General features: G+C 38.0%; 1 protein-coding gene across 1 annotated transcript in view; it reads right to left on the bottom strand.

Moving 5' to 3' along the window:
- Positions 1–1994: 1994 nt before the first annotated feature.
- Positions 1995–18165, bottom strand: part of LOC102760415 (glutamate receptor 3) — a 158178-nt gene continuing 142007 nt past the window's right edge. The window contains exon 4 of the mRNA XM_006757116.2: positions 1995–3159. Coding sequence (XP_006757179.1) covers positions 2873–3159 — 287 coding nt within the window. The 3' untranslated portion in view covers positions 1995–2872. The remainder of the gene's footprint in view (positions 3160–18165) is intronic.

Here is an 18165-nt window from a genome sequence, read left to right as displayed (position 1 = left end):
TCTGGGCTTTTCTTGTTGCTCTTTTTCAAATTCTTTGAGATGTAGAGTTAGATGATTTACTACCATTTTTTCTTGTTTTTTTGAGCTAGGCCTGTAGAGCTATAAACTCCCCTTTCAGGACTGCTTTCATTGTGTCCCATAGGTTTTGGATTGTTGTGTTTTCATTGTCATTAGTTTCCAGGATGTTTTTTTTCTTCTTTCAATATTTAATAACTTGCTATTCAGCTTCCAAGTATTTGAGTGTTTTGTGTTGTTTTTATTGTAGTTTATTTCTAATATTATGCCATTGTGGTCTGAGAAGATGCTTGGTATGATTTCAATCTTCTTGAATTTGGGGATACTTTGCTTGTGACCCAATATGTGGTCTATTTTTGAAAATGTCCCATGTGCACGTGAGAACGTATATTCTGTGGTTTTGGGGTGAAATGCTCTGAAGATGTCAAACAAGTCCATCTGATCTAATGAGTCATTTAGGATTGCTGTTTCTTTGCTGATTTTTTGTCAGGATATATCCAGTGATGTCAGTGGTGTATTAAAGTCCCCTACTATGATTGTATTGTTGTCGATCTCTTCCTTGATATCTTCCAGGAGTTTTTTATGTATTTGGGTGCTCCTAAACTTTGGCAATTTTACAATATCATTAGAATAGGCTTGAGCAGAGAGCCACCATCTTAAACTTTTGCAAAAAATGTGTGTTTTAATGATGATATCATGTGTCTGCAGGTACTATTTTGCCCCTGATGGAAGCATAGTAAAATCACAAAACTTATTGAAATATACTTCTTCAATATTCAACCATTTATCCATTTATCTACCCATCCATCTATCCATCCAACACTATGGGCCAGGTATCCTGTTGGACACTGGTGATACAACAGTGAACACGACCAACATGGCCCTTACCTCAAAGTAATTATGGCCTAGTAAAAATTCCTTAAATAGCAGCAAAAACAATCATGAGTTGACAGATTCATGACAATTTCTTGAAAGAGAGAAAAAATAAGTGAAATTAACTTTTTAGCCTTACCTGGATTTTGCTAAAACATTTATTTGAAAAAAAGTGTTTCCTGAGAAATTGTATTTTGAGGGATACTCTAAATGTGCATATAGAAGAAAGGAAGATAGAAAGTGAAACATGAAAAGAGAAAATTTTTGAAAAATGTTACTTTGGTTTTCCCAAAAAGTGTTTAGAAATAATGATTATTTTCCATAGCATTTTATGCTTTTTGAAGCAATTGTACCAGCTATGTGAGTTGGAGCAAATATTATTTTCCCCATTATATAGATGAGTCAGCTGAGGCATAGATATTTAAGTGCCCAATATCCCACAGCTATATAGAATTCAGAGTTCTACCCACTTCTTTTTCTATTACATCATGCTGAAAAATCCCAGTCTCCAGTATAAGGTCCTATAAAACCCAAAAGATTTAACAAAATGTAAGATATTCAGGAAGCCAAAGTCACTAGCACAAAAGAAGGAAAACAAAGTACCACAAGGAGGATGTTTCTCTGCTGTAGGCTATTAAGTAGGTCACCCACTAAAAGGCTATTTTGGTCTAAAATTTTAGAGGGCATGTAGTACATACACCAACATCACTGACCTGATTCTTCACTTTCAAGATCTAAGAAAATCAAAGGCAGGTTTTTTTTTTTTTAGGGAGGGGTGGGTCATTTGGATAGCTCAAGAGAATGTTAGTTGGGAAATTTGATTTAGCCAGGCTAGTGCTCTAGATTTTCTGTGAGGTGTGATTCACTAGAGGTGATGCTGTTTTAAGAAGGGGACAGCTTTGTATCTCTATAATGCAGAGTCAGCGGTTTCTCTTTCTTTCTTCCTCCCTTTCTTTCTTTCTTTCTTTCTTTCTTTCTTTCTTTCTTTCTTTCTTTCTTCTTTCTTGCTTTCTTTCATTTCTTTGTCTTCCTCCCCTCCTCTCCCCACTCCTCTCCTCTCCTTTCTCTTCTCCCCTCCCCTTCCTCCCTCCCCTCCCTTCCCTTTTCTCTTCTTTTTTTCCATTCTCTTCTTATGGAAGCACATCTGACAAATTGTTAATATTTAATTTGCTATAAAACAGCTCTCCCAGACAATGGCTGCTCACTATAATTCCAATCTCTGAAGCTGTTTTTGCCCCCAGGTACACTGTGATCAAATTAGAATGGAAATTTTTCCCTTACTCTTTATTTATGGAAGCATAGGCACTTTGTTATTAGCTGGCAATGAAACTACTAAGGAAAATAATGTACTTTCACCTCATTTCAATTTGACTCTTTACTTCATTGTATCCATCTGGCTTAAGGTAAACATTTCTTCTAATATTTTAATCTTAAATTTAAATATCCAAGCTTAATAATGATTTTTCCCTAGTCTAAATATTCTAAATCTTTTCCACTTTGTTCACATTTTAAAAACCATGAACTTTTTTTATCATATGCCATCTTAAAAATAGTCTTAAATTACATACACATTTGCCTCTTTTCTCTCTCTCTCTCTTTCTCTCTCTCTCTCTCTCTCCCTTGCCCCCCAAAGAGGGATGGTTTGCAAAAATATACACAAATTTGGAAACCTAGTGAATACTGCTATTAGGCTCCTGAAACAAAACCCCTGCCCTTTTGCCCTGCTTGATTCCTTGTCTGTTCCCTGCTGGAAGGATGGTATAGGGATAGTATAGGAAAGGAAGAGGATTACTTTGAAAGATTCAGCTATCTATGAAACAGAGGTGTGGAAGGATGTGTTTATTTGATAGGTAGCATTAAATTGTAGAGACCTCCAGATTAATCATGGTAATGCAATTTTCAACAGCTTAGATTTTCTTTCTTTTCCTGCAGCCACTGGGGATGAAAAAAGGATTAGAAAGACTATCAAAAACCGTTGGCACGTTTAGTCTGGATAGGTACTTAATTTATTAGCAGAAATGCGAACTGCCTCAGGTTGATGATTTAACATGTTGGCTGGGGGTGGAATAAATCTCACACTTACCTGTTCCAAAATTGTGTTAATCCTTTCGACTTCACAGTCAATCAGGTATCGCTTTTCCTGTCTCCTGTCCATTTCTTCAATGATGCGCCTGAATTCTTGGACGTCCTTTATGTTTCCCACAGACCTTGCTGTCACTTGCCAGTTGTTTTGCACTGCTGCTTCCATAATTGCTTGGAGGATGGAAAATCCTGAATGAAGGAAAGACAGCCATGATGATTTTTTTCCTTTAAAAGTCTTTCTGTAGGTATTAAAAGTTCTATTGAATTTTTATTCACAGCCCATTGAGTCTCTGTGAACCTTATCTGTTGTGGACGGTAGGCTTAGCTATAACCTCAGCCTTAACCTTCCAGTTGGCAACTCTATCTTGTTTTAAAGGGAGGAAGACTCTACAACTTGTGGCCACCAGGCTAGGTGTTCATCAAGCTGTACTTAATCAATAACAGCTGAATTATTTTTATTGACATGCATTATAAAAATATCTATGGAGCCTTAGCCAGTTTTGCTCAGTGGATAGATCATTGGCCTGCAGACTGTAGAGTCCTGGGTTCAATTCCGGTCAAGGGCACATACCTCGGTTGCAGTTGCAGGCTTAATCCTGGCCCTGATCAGGGTGTGTGAAGCAACCAAATGATGTGTCTCTCTCATATTGATGTTTCTCTCTCTCTCTGTCTTTCCCCCCTCTCTAAAAATCAATGGAAAAATATACTTTGGTGAGGATGAACAACAACAAAAAAATATATAGAATAAATGCCAAGATCTTCCTTATATCTGACTACAATCTTCCCTATTGTAGTTGAAGCTCATTTCTTTCATCTTCCATAAACATTCTTCAGAATAAAGATAGCTTTAGTAGAGATAGAACCTTATTATAATATAGCTAATCCTTATATAGGCTCAGTTTTCTTTCTCATGGACTTCTACCAAGCCAACAAAGTAAATTATATCTTTCAAGTAAAATAACCCTAAGAAAACCTGACAAAAATGGTCTATTACAAAGATATACTGATTCTTTGATCACAACATGATGAAAAAGTTCAATCATACTAAATCTTCCTGAGTTCTTCCCATTTCTAAATTAAATTTACCAGGGATTCTTATTTTTTCTTTTTTTAAGTTAATTTATATCAGACAACCATTAATTACTAATACCCTGGAGCTATGCCAAATGGAAAAGAGAAAAAAATCTGATGCTTAAGTTTTTGGTAACCTTTTTGGAGTCAGGGTTTGAGAAGCTGGGAAGAACAGTATATCTTAAAGTATGAATCACAGAATATTACAGGGGTTTCTATGTATTGGTCTTTTAGACTATTCGTGTCTCTATTTTATATCATTCCTCTATTTTTGCTTCTGGTATTAGTCCATAATTTAAGTGTAATTTAATCAACTGCTCACATCATTTTATTGGGCTATGGTCAAAAGCAACTTCCTTCCTCCCATAAATTTAAATAGTTTTCCATTTATATTTAGGTAATGACTAATGGGAGTGGGTGATGAGGATGATTTGCAAAGCCAACAGTTTGGCCAAAGAAGTAGAAAATGAAGGAAGCTTGTGCTGCCCTTTAAACATATTCCAGGTTCAGCGCTGTCTTGAGCTCACCCTGTAGTGTAAGCAGACTATGGTTGGGAATCCTCTCCACTGCACCATAGAAAATGGTATTGACATTTGGAGATCACGCTTCAGGGAGATGTCAGCAGTGACTCAGTCGTCATTATGATTCCTTTGTGTGCTGGGTGTATGCAGGAAGAAGATCACAAAAGAGACCCAAGCACTTGGTAATTTCCAAATAGCAATTTCAGCACAGGAGCTCAAAATTACAGATCAGAGTAAATTACCATTGCTTTAAATGTTAATTCTTACTCTTTTTAAGCCAACCACACATATTTATTTCTCAGATTTACATTTTTGTGTGGGTTTTCAATGTGCTCTTTGCTTCAGTGGGAGTTGAGGGCACATGGTAGGCCAAAGCATGGGATTAAGAAATAAGCATAGGAAGAAAGAGATTAAAGTATTTGAAAATCTTTCTTAAGCAGTATACAATAAGGCCTTATTATTTTGAATACCACTAATTAACAACTTATGAAAACTCACCAAGGACTAGTTTGAATTTTACTTCTGTACTATTTATGAAGAAAGTATTGACTGAATAATAATGGCAATGAAATTACACACAGTATCTTAGATATACTTAAATTAAACATTTAAAAAGACCATTTAGCAAAATAAAAGTTTTTTGTCTGTTGATTCAAAAACCTATGTTCTTGTAATCTCTGCTATTTAGTCCAGTTCCACCATTTTGGGGCCAAAGGTACAAGTTTAATCCCTTTTCCATGTGACAGTACTTCACATTTTAAAAAACGGTTAACATCTCTCTTTATCTTCTTTTTCTTCAGGCTAAACATGTCCTGATTCTTCAACAATTACTTTTGTGGCATGATGATAAGTTCCCTCACTGTTCTGTCTTTTATGAGTATTTGTCAACATTTTATTGATCCTGATAATTCAGATGTGATCTGACCAGTGTGGATGACAATGAGATATTGCTTGATTTGTTATACACTGTTATTTTAGTAGCCTAGGATTGTTAATGTTTTTCAATAGCCATATTATATCGTTAATTAATATCAAGCTTGGATTCAACTAAAGCATGCGAGCTCTCACTGTAAAAACCTGTGCTCTGTAACAACTCACCATCCATATATCAAGATTCTTCCATATATTCTTCCATTTCAATCTACTTTTATCTTCTTTTCTAATTCCTTACCCTATCCCAATCCTCACTTCTTCCTTGCTTATACATTTGCTCAAATCCAGAAGATGGTCTTTCCCACTTATTCAGTATTCTCCTTGTTACTCAAGGCAATTGCACCTGTATGTCCCCTTTTCTGGCACTTCCTGCTACACATAGACCTTTGTGGAAGATTGTCTACTCATATGAAGCTTCCCATTTTGATTTCTCATTTATTTCCCCAGAAATGAGATTTAATTTCAAAATAAAAGTATTATAAGCAATGAAGAAATGGATTTAAAGCACTGTATGACAGAAATTTAAAAATTAAAAATAAAACTGGAGAAATAAATTATACTATACACACATGAAGTACTATACTGCTGTTCAAAAGATAGCTCAATCTCTATAAAAGAAAAGAAAGATTTCTGTAATATATTATTACATAGAAAAAAGCCACAAAATAGTATGTTTAGCTTAATTTCATTTTTTGTAAAAAACACATTTTTATATATATATAGAAAAAATTAGAAAGCATTGGCAGTGGTTTTCTCTAAGATGTAGGATTACCAAGAACTTCGACTTGCACTGTCATTTGTTTATGTAATGTTTGACTATTTTACAAGAAGGAAGTATCATTTTCTGTAAGAATAAAAACAATAAAGGTTAAAAAAATACAACTCAAACCATTCTTTCAGAGCATAAGCTCCTAGAAAACATGGATGGTAGAGGAGTGCAGCTCTATATGTTGCCTACTGCCACAAATTAGAGACCTCTTACTAAACACTGATTTTATAGATCTTTTTATACTTGTTCCTTGAACTATGTGAATGTATTACCTATTCAAAAGTACACTGCTTTATTAATGAGCTTGGGTATGGGGCCTCCTGGACTATGAGACTTGCTCACATTTCTGAGCAAGTCACAACTGTGGCTTAATACTGCAGTGTCTTTTAACATGCAGTTTCTATGTGTCCTCTTGAGTATGTGGCTGTGTACTTGAGAACCCTAGGGGCAGTGATCACCTCAATTCAATACATGTCAGTGAACAATCCAACAAAAACTTGTATTTGTGCCTAATTTATTATACTTTGACTATTCCCTGTTGCAGCTGACCAAAGAGAATACTCCTTTATTTTTGGCTTTGTTAAAGTAAGGTTGCTCTTTTAGTAGCTTCAGAATTGTCCTTCACTCTGAGTGAACTTTAACATGTCCAACTATGCAGTACTGAAGGTTACTTTTATTTAAGCAGCAACTTTTCTCATCCTGATTTCAGACCACTGTTGTTACCTACCTTCTTTTTCATCCTTGTCTTAAAGAATGGGAGTTACTACATGATTAACTGGGTGAATGGTATATTGTAATCTGCATTCAACCAAGATAATATAAGAGCCTGACAATAGAAGAGTGGCAAGGTGATTATGGGTGAAGAACTGGGCTGCAACTATGACCAATCCAATCCTACTGGATGGTTGTCAAGCAATTCTTGCTAAACAAGGGTGCCATCTGGGTAAAGGCTAGTGTAAGGATACTTATGCTGTGTCACCCAAGTCCCCCTTTAGCACGAAAAGACTTATTTTTCCAGCTTCTGGGATAATTGTTGGCTGAAGAGTGCTGCCTAGCTCAAGGTTATACTTGCTTCCAAGGTCAGCCAGTATCTAATAATTGGTTATATGGAGAATAAAGGCACAGCCCTTTTACCCCAAATGGGGTGACTCTAACTCAACTTCAAAGCTCTTTTAAGGGTAGGCTGAGGTCTTGTTATAACTGCACCACAGCATATCTTCTTCTTCTGCCCAAACCCGCTTTCTTATTTTCCTCCAACAAGTGTCAATAATGAGAGTACTACTCCTCAGTAAACTTTTGCATTCAAATCTCCATCTCAGAATCTGCTTCCAGGGGATTTAATCTGTGGCTGTTAGGTTGACCTCATGACAAGGATGGAAACATGTAAGGATGACTTTTACAGAAAGATCTCACATCTATAATTGTCAAAGCCATTTCACAGTGGGAAAGAAGGCTAGGATTTTGCTCCATGTACAAAGTAAACACTGTAACATTCTGAGAAAATTTAGTATTTGATCTGAAGACACAGATTATTGACATATGGAAGTTGGTAATGAAGACACCTAAGGAAATACAGTTGAGGATAATTTTCTTCTTTCTACTTTGCATCTTCCAGCAGGGTTAGCATTACCTATTGTTGCTCGTGAACCTCTATCAGATCTCTCAGAGCCACACCATCTGTAATTTTGACATGGTTTCTAGCAGTTCCCCAAATGATGAGGGTCTCTCATATTAACAAATGGGTTTCTTGTGAGTGTTGACATTTATAGCAGTCTGTGCCTGCCTGGGATTTTCAGAAGACTTTCCACAAAGCCTAAAAAGAGATTGCTGACCCTCTGAAAATTCTCTAGAGAGGCAAGTTGATGAACAGGAATATTCAGAGGGCAGGTCAATATTTGTCCCTTTGGCCTGTGCTAGAAACTGCCTTTTCAGTGTTTGCAGGTTGAAAAAGAGAGGCTCAAATTGGCCCATGAAAATTCTTATGGTCTGTATCTTTCAATCATAGAATCACACAGCATTACAGGCTAGAAGGACTTTTACAGATGACTCAGAGTAGCAGGATAGAATTTTTAAACCTCTGGAACCTTTTTTTCAAATGAAATTTTTATGGAAGCCCGATCTATGAGATAGATAAAAGTGGAGCTGCTGTGGTTTAGGGGGTAGACATTTAGAGAGGAGAAGTGACTTGGTCAAGATCACACAGCTAGTTCAGAGTCAGATGCAAAACTAAGGAAGCAGGGTTGGGACTAGGGTGAGGAGAGAGAAGCACCTAGGGCACAAAAATTTGTTTGTTTTTTCCCAACTGTGTTGAGATATAAAAGGAATCCCATATAATAAAGAACTAATATGCAAATGGTCATCACGCCTTCATGTCATCATGCCCTCACACCATCACACTGTAACTGCTCAGATACTCAACACTGGGAGACCATCCAGGCACAAATGAGCTCATGAGAGAGGAATGGGGACCAGCCAGGCACAGATGAGCTTGTGAGAGAGTCATCACGCCCTCATGTCATCACATCCTCATGCCTTCACGCCATAACTGCTCAGACAATCAACATTGGGGAGAGGGGAATGGGGACCAGCTAGGCACAAATGAGCTCTGGAGAGAGGAGTAGGGACCAGCTAGGCTGCAGCCCAGGAGAGGAAAACAGGGGAGCAGTTAGGGGCAATCAAGCAGGCAGCCAGAGGTGGTTAGGGGCGATCAGGCAGGCACAGGTGGTTAGAGGCGATCAGGCAGGCAGGCAGAGGGGTTAGGGGCGATCAGGTAGGCAGGCAGGCAGGAGAGCAGTTAGGAGCCAGTGGTCCTGGATTGCAAGAGGCAGTCGGACATCCCCTGAGGGGTCCTGGATTGGAGAGGGTGCAGGCCAGGCTGAGGGACCCTCCACCCCCATGCATGAATTTCATGCACCGGGCCTCTAGTTGTATATATTTAAGTTGTACAACTTAATGATTTGACATACATAAACATTGTGAAATGATCACCACAATGAAGCTAATGCGTATATCCATCACTTCACATAGTTATCATTTTATTCTCTTTTTTTGTGAGAACACTTAATATTTACCCTCTTGGTGAATTTCAAATATACAATACAGTATTAACTATCATTACCGTGATGTACATTAGATCTCCAGAACTTCTTCACTTGGCATAACTGAAACTTTGTACTCTTTGACCCTTTGCATCTTCCAGCAGGGTTGGCACTACCTATTGTTGCTCATGAACCACTTCCCCCACCCTCTCAAGAAAGTACTTTCTGAGGGTTGTGCAAGTGTAGGCTACAACCCTCAGAGGATGTAGTCCCCATCCTGGAAACAAGTCTCTTCACTTCCAAGTTAGTGCTCTTTCAAGAACTTCATGCTGCCCAACCTATTTTATAGGTCTCATTTCAGGATGCCCCTTGGCAATGTTATAAAGTGGACAGAGCTTGTCTCTTTGTGTGCACTTTCATCTTCTTGATGCTACAGCAGATCGTGATGTTCCCTATATACTCAGTACCCCAACTAGACCTACCATCACCACTTCCTGCTTTTTCTTTCCTTCTTACCCACATCAAAATTTCCCTGTCCTATGTCCCATTCTCTCAGAAGTCTGTCATTTGCCAGGTGCCAAGCATAAGAATGGTTAATGGCTTGGTGTGTTACACTTTCAGCTGAAGCAGTTGGATTTTAGCAGTGGCCTTAACACAAGCAAGTTTGGAAGGAAAGAAAAAGGGGATGTTGAACATTGTTTTGGGGGCCTTTCCACTTTATGGGGTCACTCATACGATGAATGTGGAAGTTGATGATGAAGTGCTTTATGGTCTTTAGGGTATGGCATTTAACAAAGGAATAGTTGGTAGCTTGTGTATATCTCAGGAGTCAGTGTAAAACAGGTGCCCAGAGTGTTATTAGTGTCCATCCTGCCTATATCACTCAAATGAATTCAGATGAAAAAAGGTATTGCTCTATTTTTCTGTGTTTTCACTTAACTCTGTGGTTCTCAACTCTGGTTGTACCTTATAACCACCTTGAGAGCTTTTAAAATTAATGTCTAAGCCTCAGCCTGGACCAATTAAATCAGAATCACTGGAAGTGTTTTCTGGGCTTTGTTTTGTTTTGTCTTACATTCCCTGGGTGATTCTCATGTATAATCAGTGTTGAGAACCCCTCATCTATTCTAATGGCTACCCAATATAAGTGAGGTATATAGAAGCAGGTCTGCTTCCTTCATGATTGGCAGAAAGGTGCTGTGTGAGAAAAGTGTGATTTGAGAAGGGTTATATACCATCCTATATAATAAAGAGGTAATATGCAAATTGACCCTCACACAATCGCACACAATGGCCTCTCCCATGTGGTCAACGATGGCTGCCACAGGATGGCCAGCAGGAGAGGGTAGTTGTGGGCAATCAGGTCAGTAGGGGAGGGCGGTTGGGGGGGGGGACCAGGCCTGCAGGGGAGGGCAGTTGGGGGTGACCAGGCCTGCACAAGAGGGCATTTGGGGGACCCAGGCCTCTAGGGGCGGGAAGTTGGGGGCAACTGGGCTGGCAGGGGAGGATGGTTGGGGACAATTGGGCTGGAAGGAGAGCAGTTAGGCATCGATAAGGCTGGCAGTGGAGTGGTTAGAGGGTAATAAGACTGGCAGGTAAGCGAGTGGTTGGGAGTCAGCATTCACGGATTGTGAGAGGGATGTCCGACTGCTGGCTTAGGCCCGATGTGGAATCGGGCCTAAACCAGCAGTCGGACATCCCCCGAGGGGTCCCAGATTGGCGAGGGTGCAGGCTGGGATGAGGGACCTCCCCCCCCATCCCCTGTGCACAAATTTCGTGCACCGGGCCTCTAGTCCAGAAATAAGCAAACAAAGGCACAGAGGCAAGAGTGGGAAGTACTGGCTAGGGTTACAAAACACTTCTTTTGTGGTAAATGAGGAATCTGGAAACATTGATTATATGGGAAGGAGACCCTAAAGTCCTCAAAGCACTTTACAAATAGCACTTTTCTTCTTCTGAAATAGCACCTGTGTTTTTCTTTTTAAGTATAAATTAATATGTGCTCATTTTAGACATTTGAGAAGACACAAAAGTATTAAAAAATATAGGTGACTCTATTCCTCTGAATAATCACTGTTAACATTTGATGTATTCATTTTCATTCTATTTTGTATAAATATACAGCATACTTTTTCAGTAAACGGAATTATACTATTTGTGTTCTGTCTTTAGAAACCTAACATTATATCTTGAACATTTTCTTAGATTATTAAATGTTTTCAAACATGATTTTAATGGCTACATAACATTCCATCCTGTACAAATACTGTAATTTATATAACCATTCTCCAACATGAACATTTTAATTATTCCCAATTTCTTTCTATTGTGAAAAATGCTGTGATGACAACACTCATACAATATCTCTATAATTTCCATAGGATAAATGCCTGGAGATAGGAATATCAGACCAAACATTTATGAATATTTTAAGGCTTTTGATACATATTGCCCAATTGCCCTTCAGAAAGGTTGTACCACTTTATGTTCCCATCAGCAGAATAAGAGAGTACTTGTCTCTCTACGCTCATGCTAGCATTGAATAATATATTTGCCCATTTTCTAGGGAAATATAAAAAGATTCCTTTTTGCCAGCATTTCTTTGATTATTAGTAAAGTTAGTTTTTCATTTTTGTGTCCAATTTTACTCCTTATTTTGAGAATTCCCTGTTTGTTTCATTTGTCCACATTTCTATTGTGATGTTAATATTGTTCTTACTGATTTATAAGAAACTTTATTAATTATATTGTGTAATATAGTCACATATTTTAATTCAGTTTACTTGACATTTAATATTGCTTGAGATACATTTTGATTAACAGAAGTTAAATATTTTGTGAAATTAATATTCCTGTTCATCAGAAATTGTGAGAATTAGGAGGCAAATGAAAATTTCTCTTCTGCACTTATTCTAGTGCAAACTTAAAACTTATGTGAACCATTTCTCACTTCTTTGGTCTCTATGGGATTTCAGATAAATTTCTCTTGTATATTGTGGCAAAATAAGTGAAAGAGGAAGCTATATATGGATGTGAAGGTGGTTTCTGAGACAAGTGAAGAGCAAAAAATAGAGGCAGAGGAAAGAGAGATTAGCTCCATTCAGTTATTTCATGTTATATTTTGCCATACCTGATAATAAAAAATCTGAACTCAAATCTGATACTTCAGGATATGATTATTCATGTTATAAAGTATACTTTTCTTTAAAAATAATTTAATAGAAAGATTCCCATAGCATATTTGAATTTGCATTTTGTTGGTTTGTTGTTTGTTTTCATTTTAACTTGATTTGAAAACATTTGGTTTCCACCAAAATCAATATAGTGATTGCCCAAATTTGAGATGCTAATGAAGAAACACTTCTGTGTATGAGGAGCTTGAAATGGGAAGATCAATGACCCCTCTGTGTTTGCATATGATGTTAGTCTGTGGCTTTTATGGAACAGGATAAAAATAAATATTCACTTGCACCCACCTCAATTTACCCTGAGCAAATTTAAGATTTCCCTGAGGCCTTCATTCTTCATAATTGTGTTTGTTTAAGTTTCCATTTAATTAAGAGCATACTCTCTGCAAATCTCTTCTTTGCAGGACCATTATTAAGCTGGGACCTTAGCTAATTTATTAAATCTGTGAACAGAAGGTGGTACCCCCAGTGCCTGAGTTCTGTGCTTTTTCCTCTCTTTAATACAAATCCTTCCTCACTCTAAATTGAACCCTCTACTCATACTAGACTGTTCATGACTGTCCATTATGCTTCAGTTGTGACCACCTCCATGCCTTAAAATCAAGTAAAGGGACACATTTTAATAGAGAAACCAGAGAAAATGGTAATGAAGGGAATTGTTTGACATCTTGAGGTATTCTGTTATCCAAATATCCCACTCGAGGAGGCAACTACTGAATACTCAAGTTTAAAGTTGGCTCTGAAGCTGGCAGTTCATGTAATACTGCCTTTTTCATGTTTCTTTTTCATCCTGTTCTTCATTATGAAATTTGTTTCCCTGTTGGTGAATTATATAGCTCCATTCTCCTTACCATAAGCTGAGAAAGTATGCCCAAATAGATATGTCAGTTTTGTTGAGTGAAAGTGAACTTGCTTTGCATTGTCAGCTGAAAGGAAATTTAGAAGACCATCTGGAGTAGATTTGATTAACGTCTGGGAAAAACAGAATAGTCAAGCCTTCTGATCCTCAATCACACAAGGTCTTATATAAAAATAAAAACAACTTAAAGCAACTGGAATTTGGAGTAAAGGAAATACTACAATACATGTGCACAAATCCTTTGTGTTTCTGTTTGGTATCTACATAATTGTTGGAGATAAGACTAATTAAAATCAAACTTACACAGGGTTTGAGCCATCTTCAAAGTTGCTCTGTGGACTGCTGCACACTTAATAGATGTCATGTGATGATTGACCATGCCCATTAATTGGGTTTCTTATATAACATTTCCTCACTTGGCTTTTAATTCCCTTGAAATTAGTAATTCCCAGCACTGATCACATGACTGAGTCTCCTAGCCAACCAAGTGCTGAGTGGCTTGGGTGTTAGCAAGCACTTTATGGGCACCTGAGGGAGAGAGTTTACTATAGATTTCAACCAAAGAAATAATTCTCTTACCAGCTCTGGTTGTGTGGTGGTGGTGTTGGGGAAGTCTTTATGCATGGTTTTTAAAAGGCCCCAATTATAGTTTGGAGGAAGAAGGATACCTATCAGCTATATATGTCTTTGTCCAAGGTCCAATTTATTCCAAATAGAACCTAGTGACCACAATAAAGAAGGTGATCTTTCACCCTGCTACCTCTCCTCCAGCAGGAGATGAACTTTGAATCACCTCCCAGAAGTGGGTATATTTTGCATTGAGCATCAACATCTTGGGCTTCCCTTTGTATAAAGTAGTTTACATTGTGGCCTATGCCTATGGAATAGGAAATTGAATTGACTGAGGTGGGACTTGAGTTCAGAAAACATGTGCTTGTGATCCATTAAGCTAAAGACTTCTCTTTAGGAAACTGACTTATCTGGAAATGTTCTTCAGCATTCTCAATTTTGAGAAAGCAAGGCTAAGCCAAACTTCTTAATATCTCTGAGTTATGGGTATGAGGCATGGATAATGGATACCAGCAAAAAGAAAAGGGAGTGGAAAGTGGGCGTGAATTTATGTCAAAGATGAAAGGGTTCTGGATCTGATTGCAGAGGACTGTGGCTTTCTTTGCCTGCTCAAGTGCTGAGACTTCTTGATTCTGATACTTTTGGAAGGCTGTCAAAGGTAATATTAAGTGCAAGCTTTTGCCTAGAGCAGTGGTTGGCAAACTGCGGCTCGCGAGCCACATGCGGCTCTTTGGCCCCTTGAGTGTGGCTCTTCTACAAAATACCACATGCGGGTGCGCACATACAGTGCATTGAAACTTTCGTGGCACTTAGAATATTAGGCTTTTATTATATAGGATATTTAAAAGCCATTTAACAAAGAAAAATCAACCAAAAAAATGAGTTCGCGTGTTACCTCTGACACGTGTGTCATAGGTTCGCCATCACTGGCCTAGAGGATACAGAGGGGTTAAAGATATATTCCTGAGGACAACAAAGAAAACATTTTTCCCTTGAGGAAAAAGTTTCCTTGACTTAACTTTGTGGTCTAAAAACTGCTTGGGGAACACTCAAAGTAGGATATGCAAAACTTAAAGGTAAATAAGAATTTTCATGTGTCCTTCCCACACTAAAAAAAAAGAAACACACACATGGAAACACTACCAAGATCAATGCACTTTGAATAGTTGTTTCCTTTCAATTGAGTTTTTTTAAATGGGTACATGAGAATGGGTTTAGCAGTATGAAGGAGGTTTACAGGTTAATGTTTCATTTTGTTCAGGCCTTGGGCTCCAGGAAGAGTGACTGAATATTGCCTGAGCTGCAGAGAAGTTAGGTTGTCTGAGGTGGACAGAGTTCTACTATGTATCTTAGAATTCTCAAATATGAGAGCCAGAATTTCATGATGGCTCCAATCTCTTTATTGTACAAATTAGAAACTGAAGTCCAGAGAGAGACAGTGGTAGGTCCCAACCTGATCATGACCACAACCCTTTTCTTATATTAGCTTTCAATATGAATTAAAATGATATTTCTGTTGTGTTTTATGGATAAATATCCATTTTGGTATTGAGTAAAAGTTAAAATCCAACAGGAAAATTATGATGGATACCCCTTGTAGCTTTGTCTTCAAGGCTTCTGTGACTTCCTTCAATACCTTTGCATGGAAGAGCCAGTGATTCCACAAGTAAGTTTGTATATTAGAGCATATATTTTCCCTCAAATCTAGCTGGGACTCCAATTTGGTATTGGGGTTCACTCTAATCTACATAACCTTTGAAGTTCATGGCTTGGTTCATTCTACCTAATCACATAGTTTTTGGGCAGGGCACTGCCTGCCCCTGCTCCCTCAGTCTCTAGTGATGTACTCTGGCTGCCCTACACAGCTGGAAAAGCCTCACCCTATCCCATAAGCCTCCCTTTTTATTAAATCTCAGTTCCAAACAAATCTCACCAAACAGATCACCCTAATTGAAATGGTGGGAAATGAAGGTTCCAAGCTCTCACACCTGTTCTCTATTATCCTGAGAATTTTAAGCTACAGAGAGAGGCCACTATCTCTCAGGGGCTATGGTTGTATGCAATTTTTAAATCATTGTTTGAATAAGATTCTTCTTTTATACTAGTATTGTCATGTGTAAATTTTTCATCACTCAGATTTTAAATTGAACTGCTTGTCCTTTCACTGTCAAGTTTGCAATAGGAGTATAAACTAATATTTGTTGAATGCCTCCTAGGGCTGAGTACTATGTTAAGTGTTCAGGGGTGGGCAAACTTTTTGACTTGAGGGCCACAATGGGTTCTTAAACTGGATGGGAGGGCCGGAACAAAAGCATGGATGGAGTGTTTGTGTGAACTAATATAAATTCAAAGTAAACATCATTACATAAAAGGTCTGTGTTTTTATTTTTTAGTTTTATCATTTCAAACGGGCCGTAGTTTGCCCATGGCTGGTTTAGACACATTATTACATTTAATCCTCCCACCAATCCCAAGCATAGGTAGTTATCCCCAATTAACAGATGAGGAAATTGAGCCACATAGAGGCACATGTTTATGAATTATAGCACATACTAGTAATTTTTGGACCTAGGATCTACACCCAGGTCTGGTTGGATATGTGCTGTTGCCCAGGAAAGATGTCTTCATACATTTTTCTATGTGTTTTTCGATGACATGGAGGAATCTAAAATGCAGTGTTGTTTGCCTAACTACCTGAAGACATCCCAGGATTTTTCAGGCCCACTGGGAAGCATGTTTTATAATCAACTATAAGTGAGTGCTCACCCAAAACAAAGTCAGGGTTCTCTAGATAATGGCATATCTCTCATCAGTTAATTGTCATTTCTGGAATTGAGCTGGAGTTATTAGACTGGACAGGTTTTATCATTGCTTGTGTTCTTATTTATTTCTCACACTGTCTCAGATGTCCCCTGACTCCAACGCAGCTGTTTTTTTTTAAAAAAAAATTTGCTCTGTCCACTGAACTAAACCAGCTAGGGCAGCAGCTGTTTTTTTTTTTTTTCTGACTTCCCTATTTCTGTCAAATTTCCTAATTTTAAAATTTGAACATTATCTTTGACTCTTCCATTACTCTAAGCAAAACAAAGTCAAATTAATTAATCTTTTCTGTGTCTTTCCCTTTCTTTACATTCCAAGTTTACTACCAGCTATTTTAAATTTATTATTGGTATTTGCTTGAGCTATTGCAACAGTCCCAGCTGTTCATGAACACCATCTTTAACTTTGTCACTCTTTTGATTATATAATAGCCACGCTCATTCTCAAAAACCTTCAAAAGTTTTTATTTGCCCATAGGATAAAGTTCAAAGGAGGGATTAGAAATGTTTCAACTTGCTTTCAATCCAGGATTTACTTTAGAGGAAAGTCTTAAGGGATTTATTAAACTGGGTAAGCTTATGGTTGGTTGTTCCTTTCCAATTCTGGAACTCAGTTTCTTTTATATTCTATTTTGAAGGATCCCTTGAAGATTGTATAAATAAGTACTGTTAGGAAGGTGGATCAAGAACATTCTAGTCTGATAATAGAAAAATGGAAGCCAGGACTAGAGGAAAGGAAAGAAAATATGGAAGGAAAAATAGAGAAAACATCTTCCTAAAAGTTTCTGCTTATGTTCCCTCATTGTTTCTAATTAGTACTTCACTTGGAAATTGACACTTTGGCTAGATTTATGGGCATGAAGCAAAGAGATGTAAACAAGGTCAGCCCCACCATTAGAATCAGTCACCAATGGCACAGATTACTAAGAAGGTTGGCTGGACAAGATGGAGTCTAGACCTGTGGACTCAAAGGAAGCTAACTGGCCCTACCAGCCATCAAAACTATGACCTTGGCTTAATTTAGCCAGAAGATGTACCCAACTGAGCTAATTAGCTGAAAAGGACAAACATCCACATGGCTACAACTGAGTTCAAGAGTGCTTCTGCAAACTAGAATCTGGGAGGTTTACTGCCGGGAGCCGGTCCATCCTTGCTGTTTCAAGGGACCTGGCATATATGGCATACTGTTCTTAATATATTTGCTCACCTTCTTGGCACTATGTGTTTTAATCAAGGTCACCTCTCCGAGAAAGGCTGTTTCCCCAGGTAGAGATTTTCCCCTGAAGTTAGGGAGGGACTAAAACCCCTTCACTAAGTGGCGGGTAAATTAATCACTTTAACTACGAACAATCATGCTTAAGTACATAATCTTTACACCCTGGAATGGAGATAAGAAATGCCCTAACCTTTGGAATAGAGATTGATAG

The sequence above is a fragment of the Myotis davidii genome, unplaced genomic scaffold (assembly GCF_000327345.1).
Source record: "Myotis davidii unplaced genomic scaffold, ASM32734v1 scaffold114, whole genome shotgun sequence".
Lineage (NCBI taxonomy): Eukaryota > Metazoa > Chordata > Mammalia > Chiroptera > Vespertilionidae > Myotis > Myotis davidii.
The sequence above is the reverse complement of the archived record's forward strand: the minus strand, read 5'-3'. Positions and strand labels throughout refer to the sequence as shown.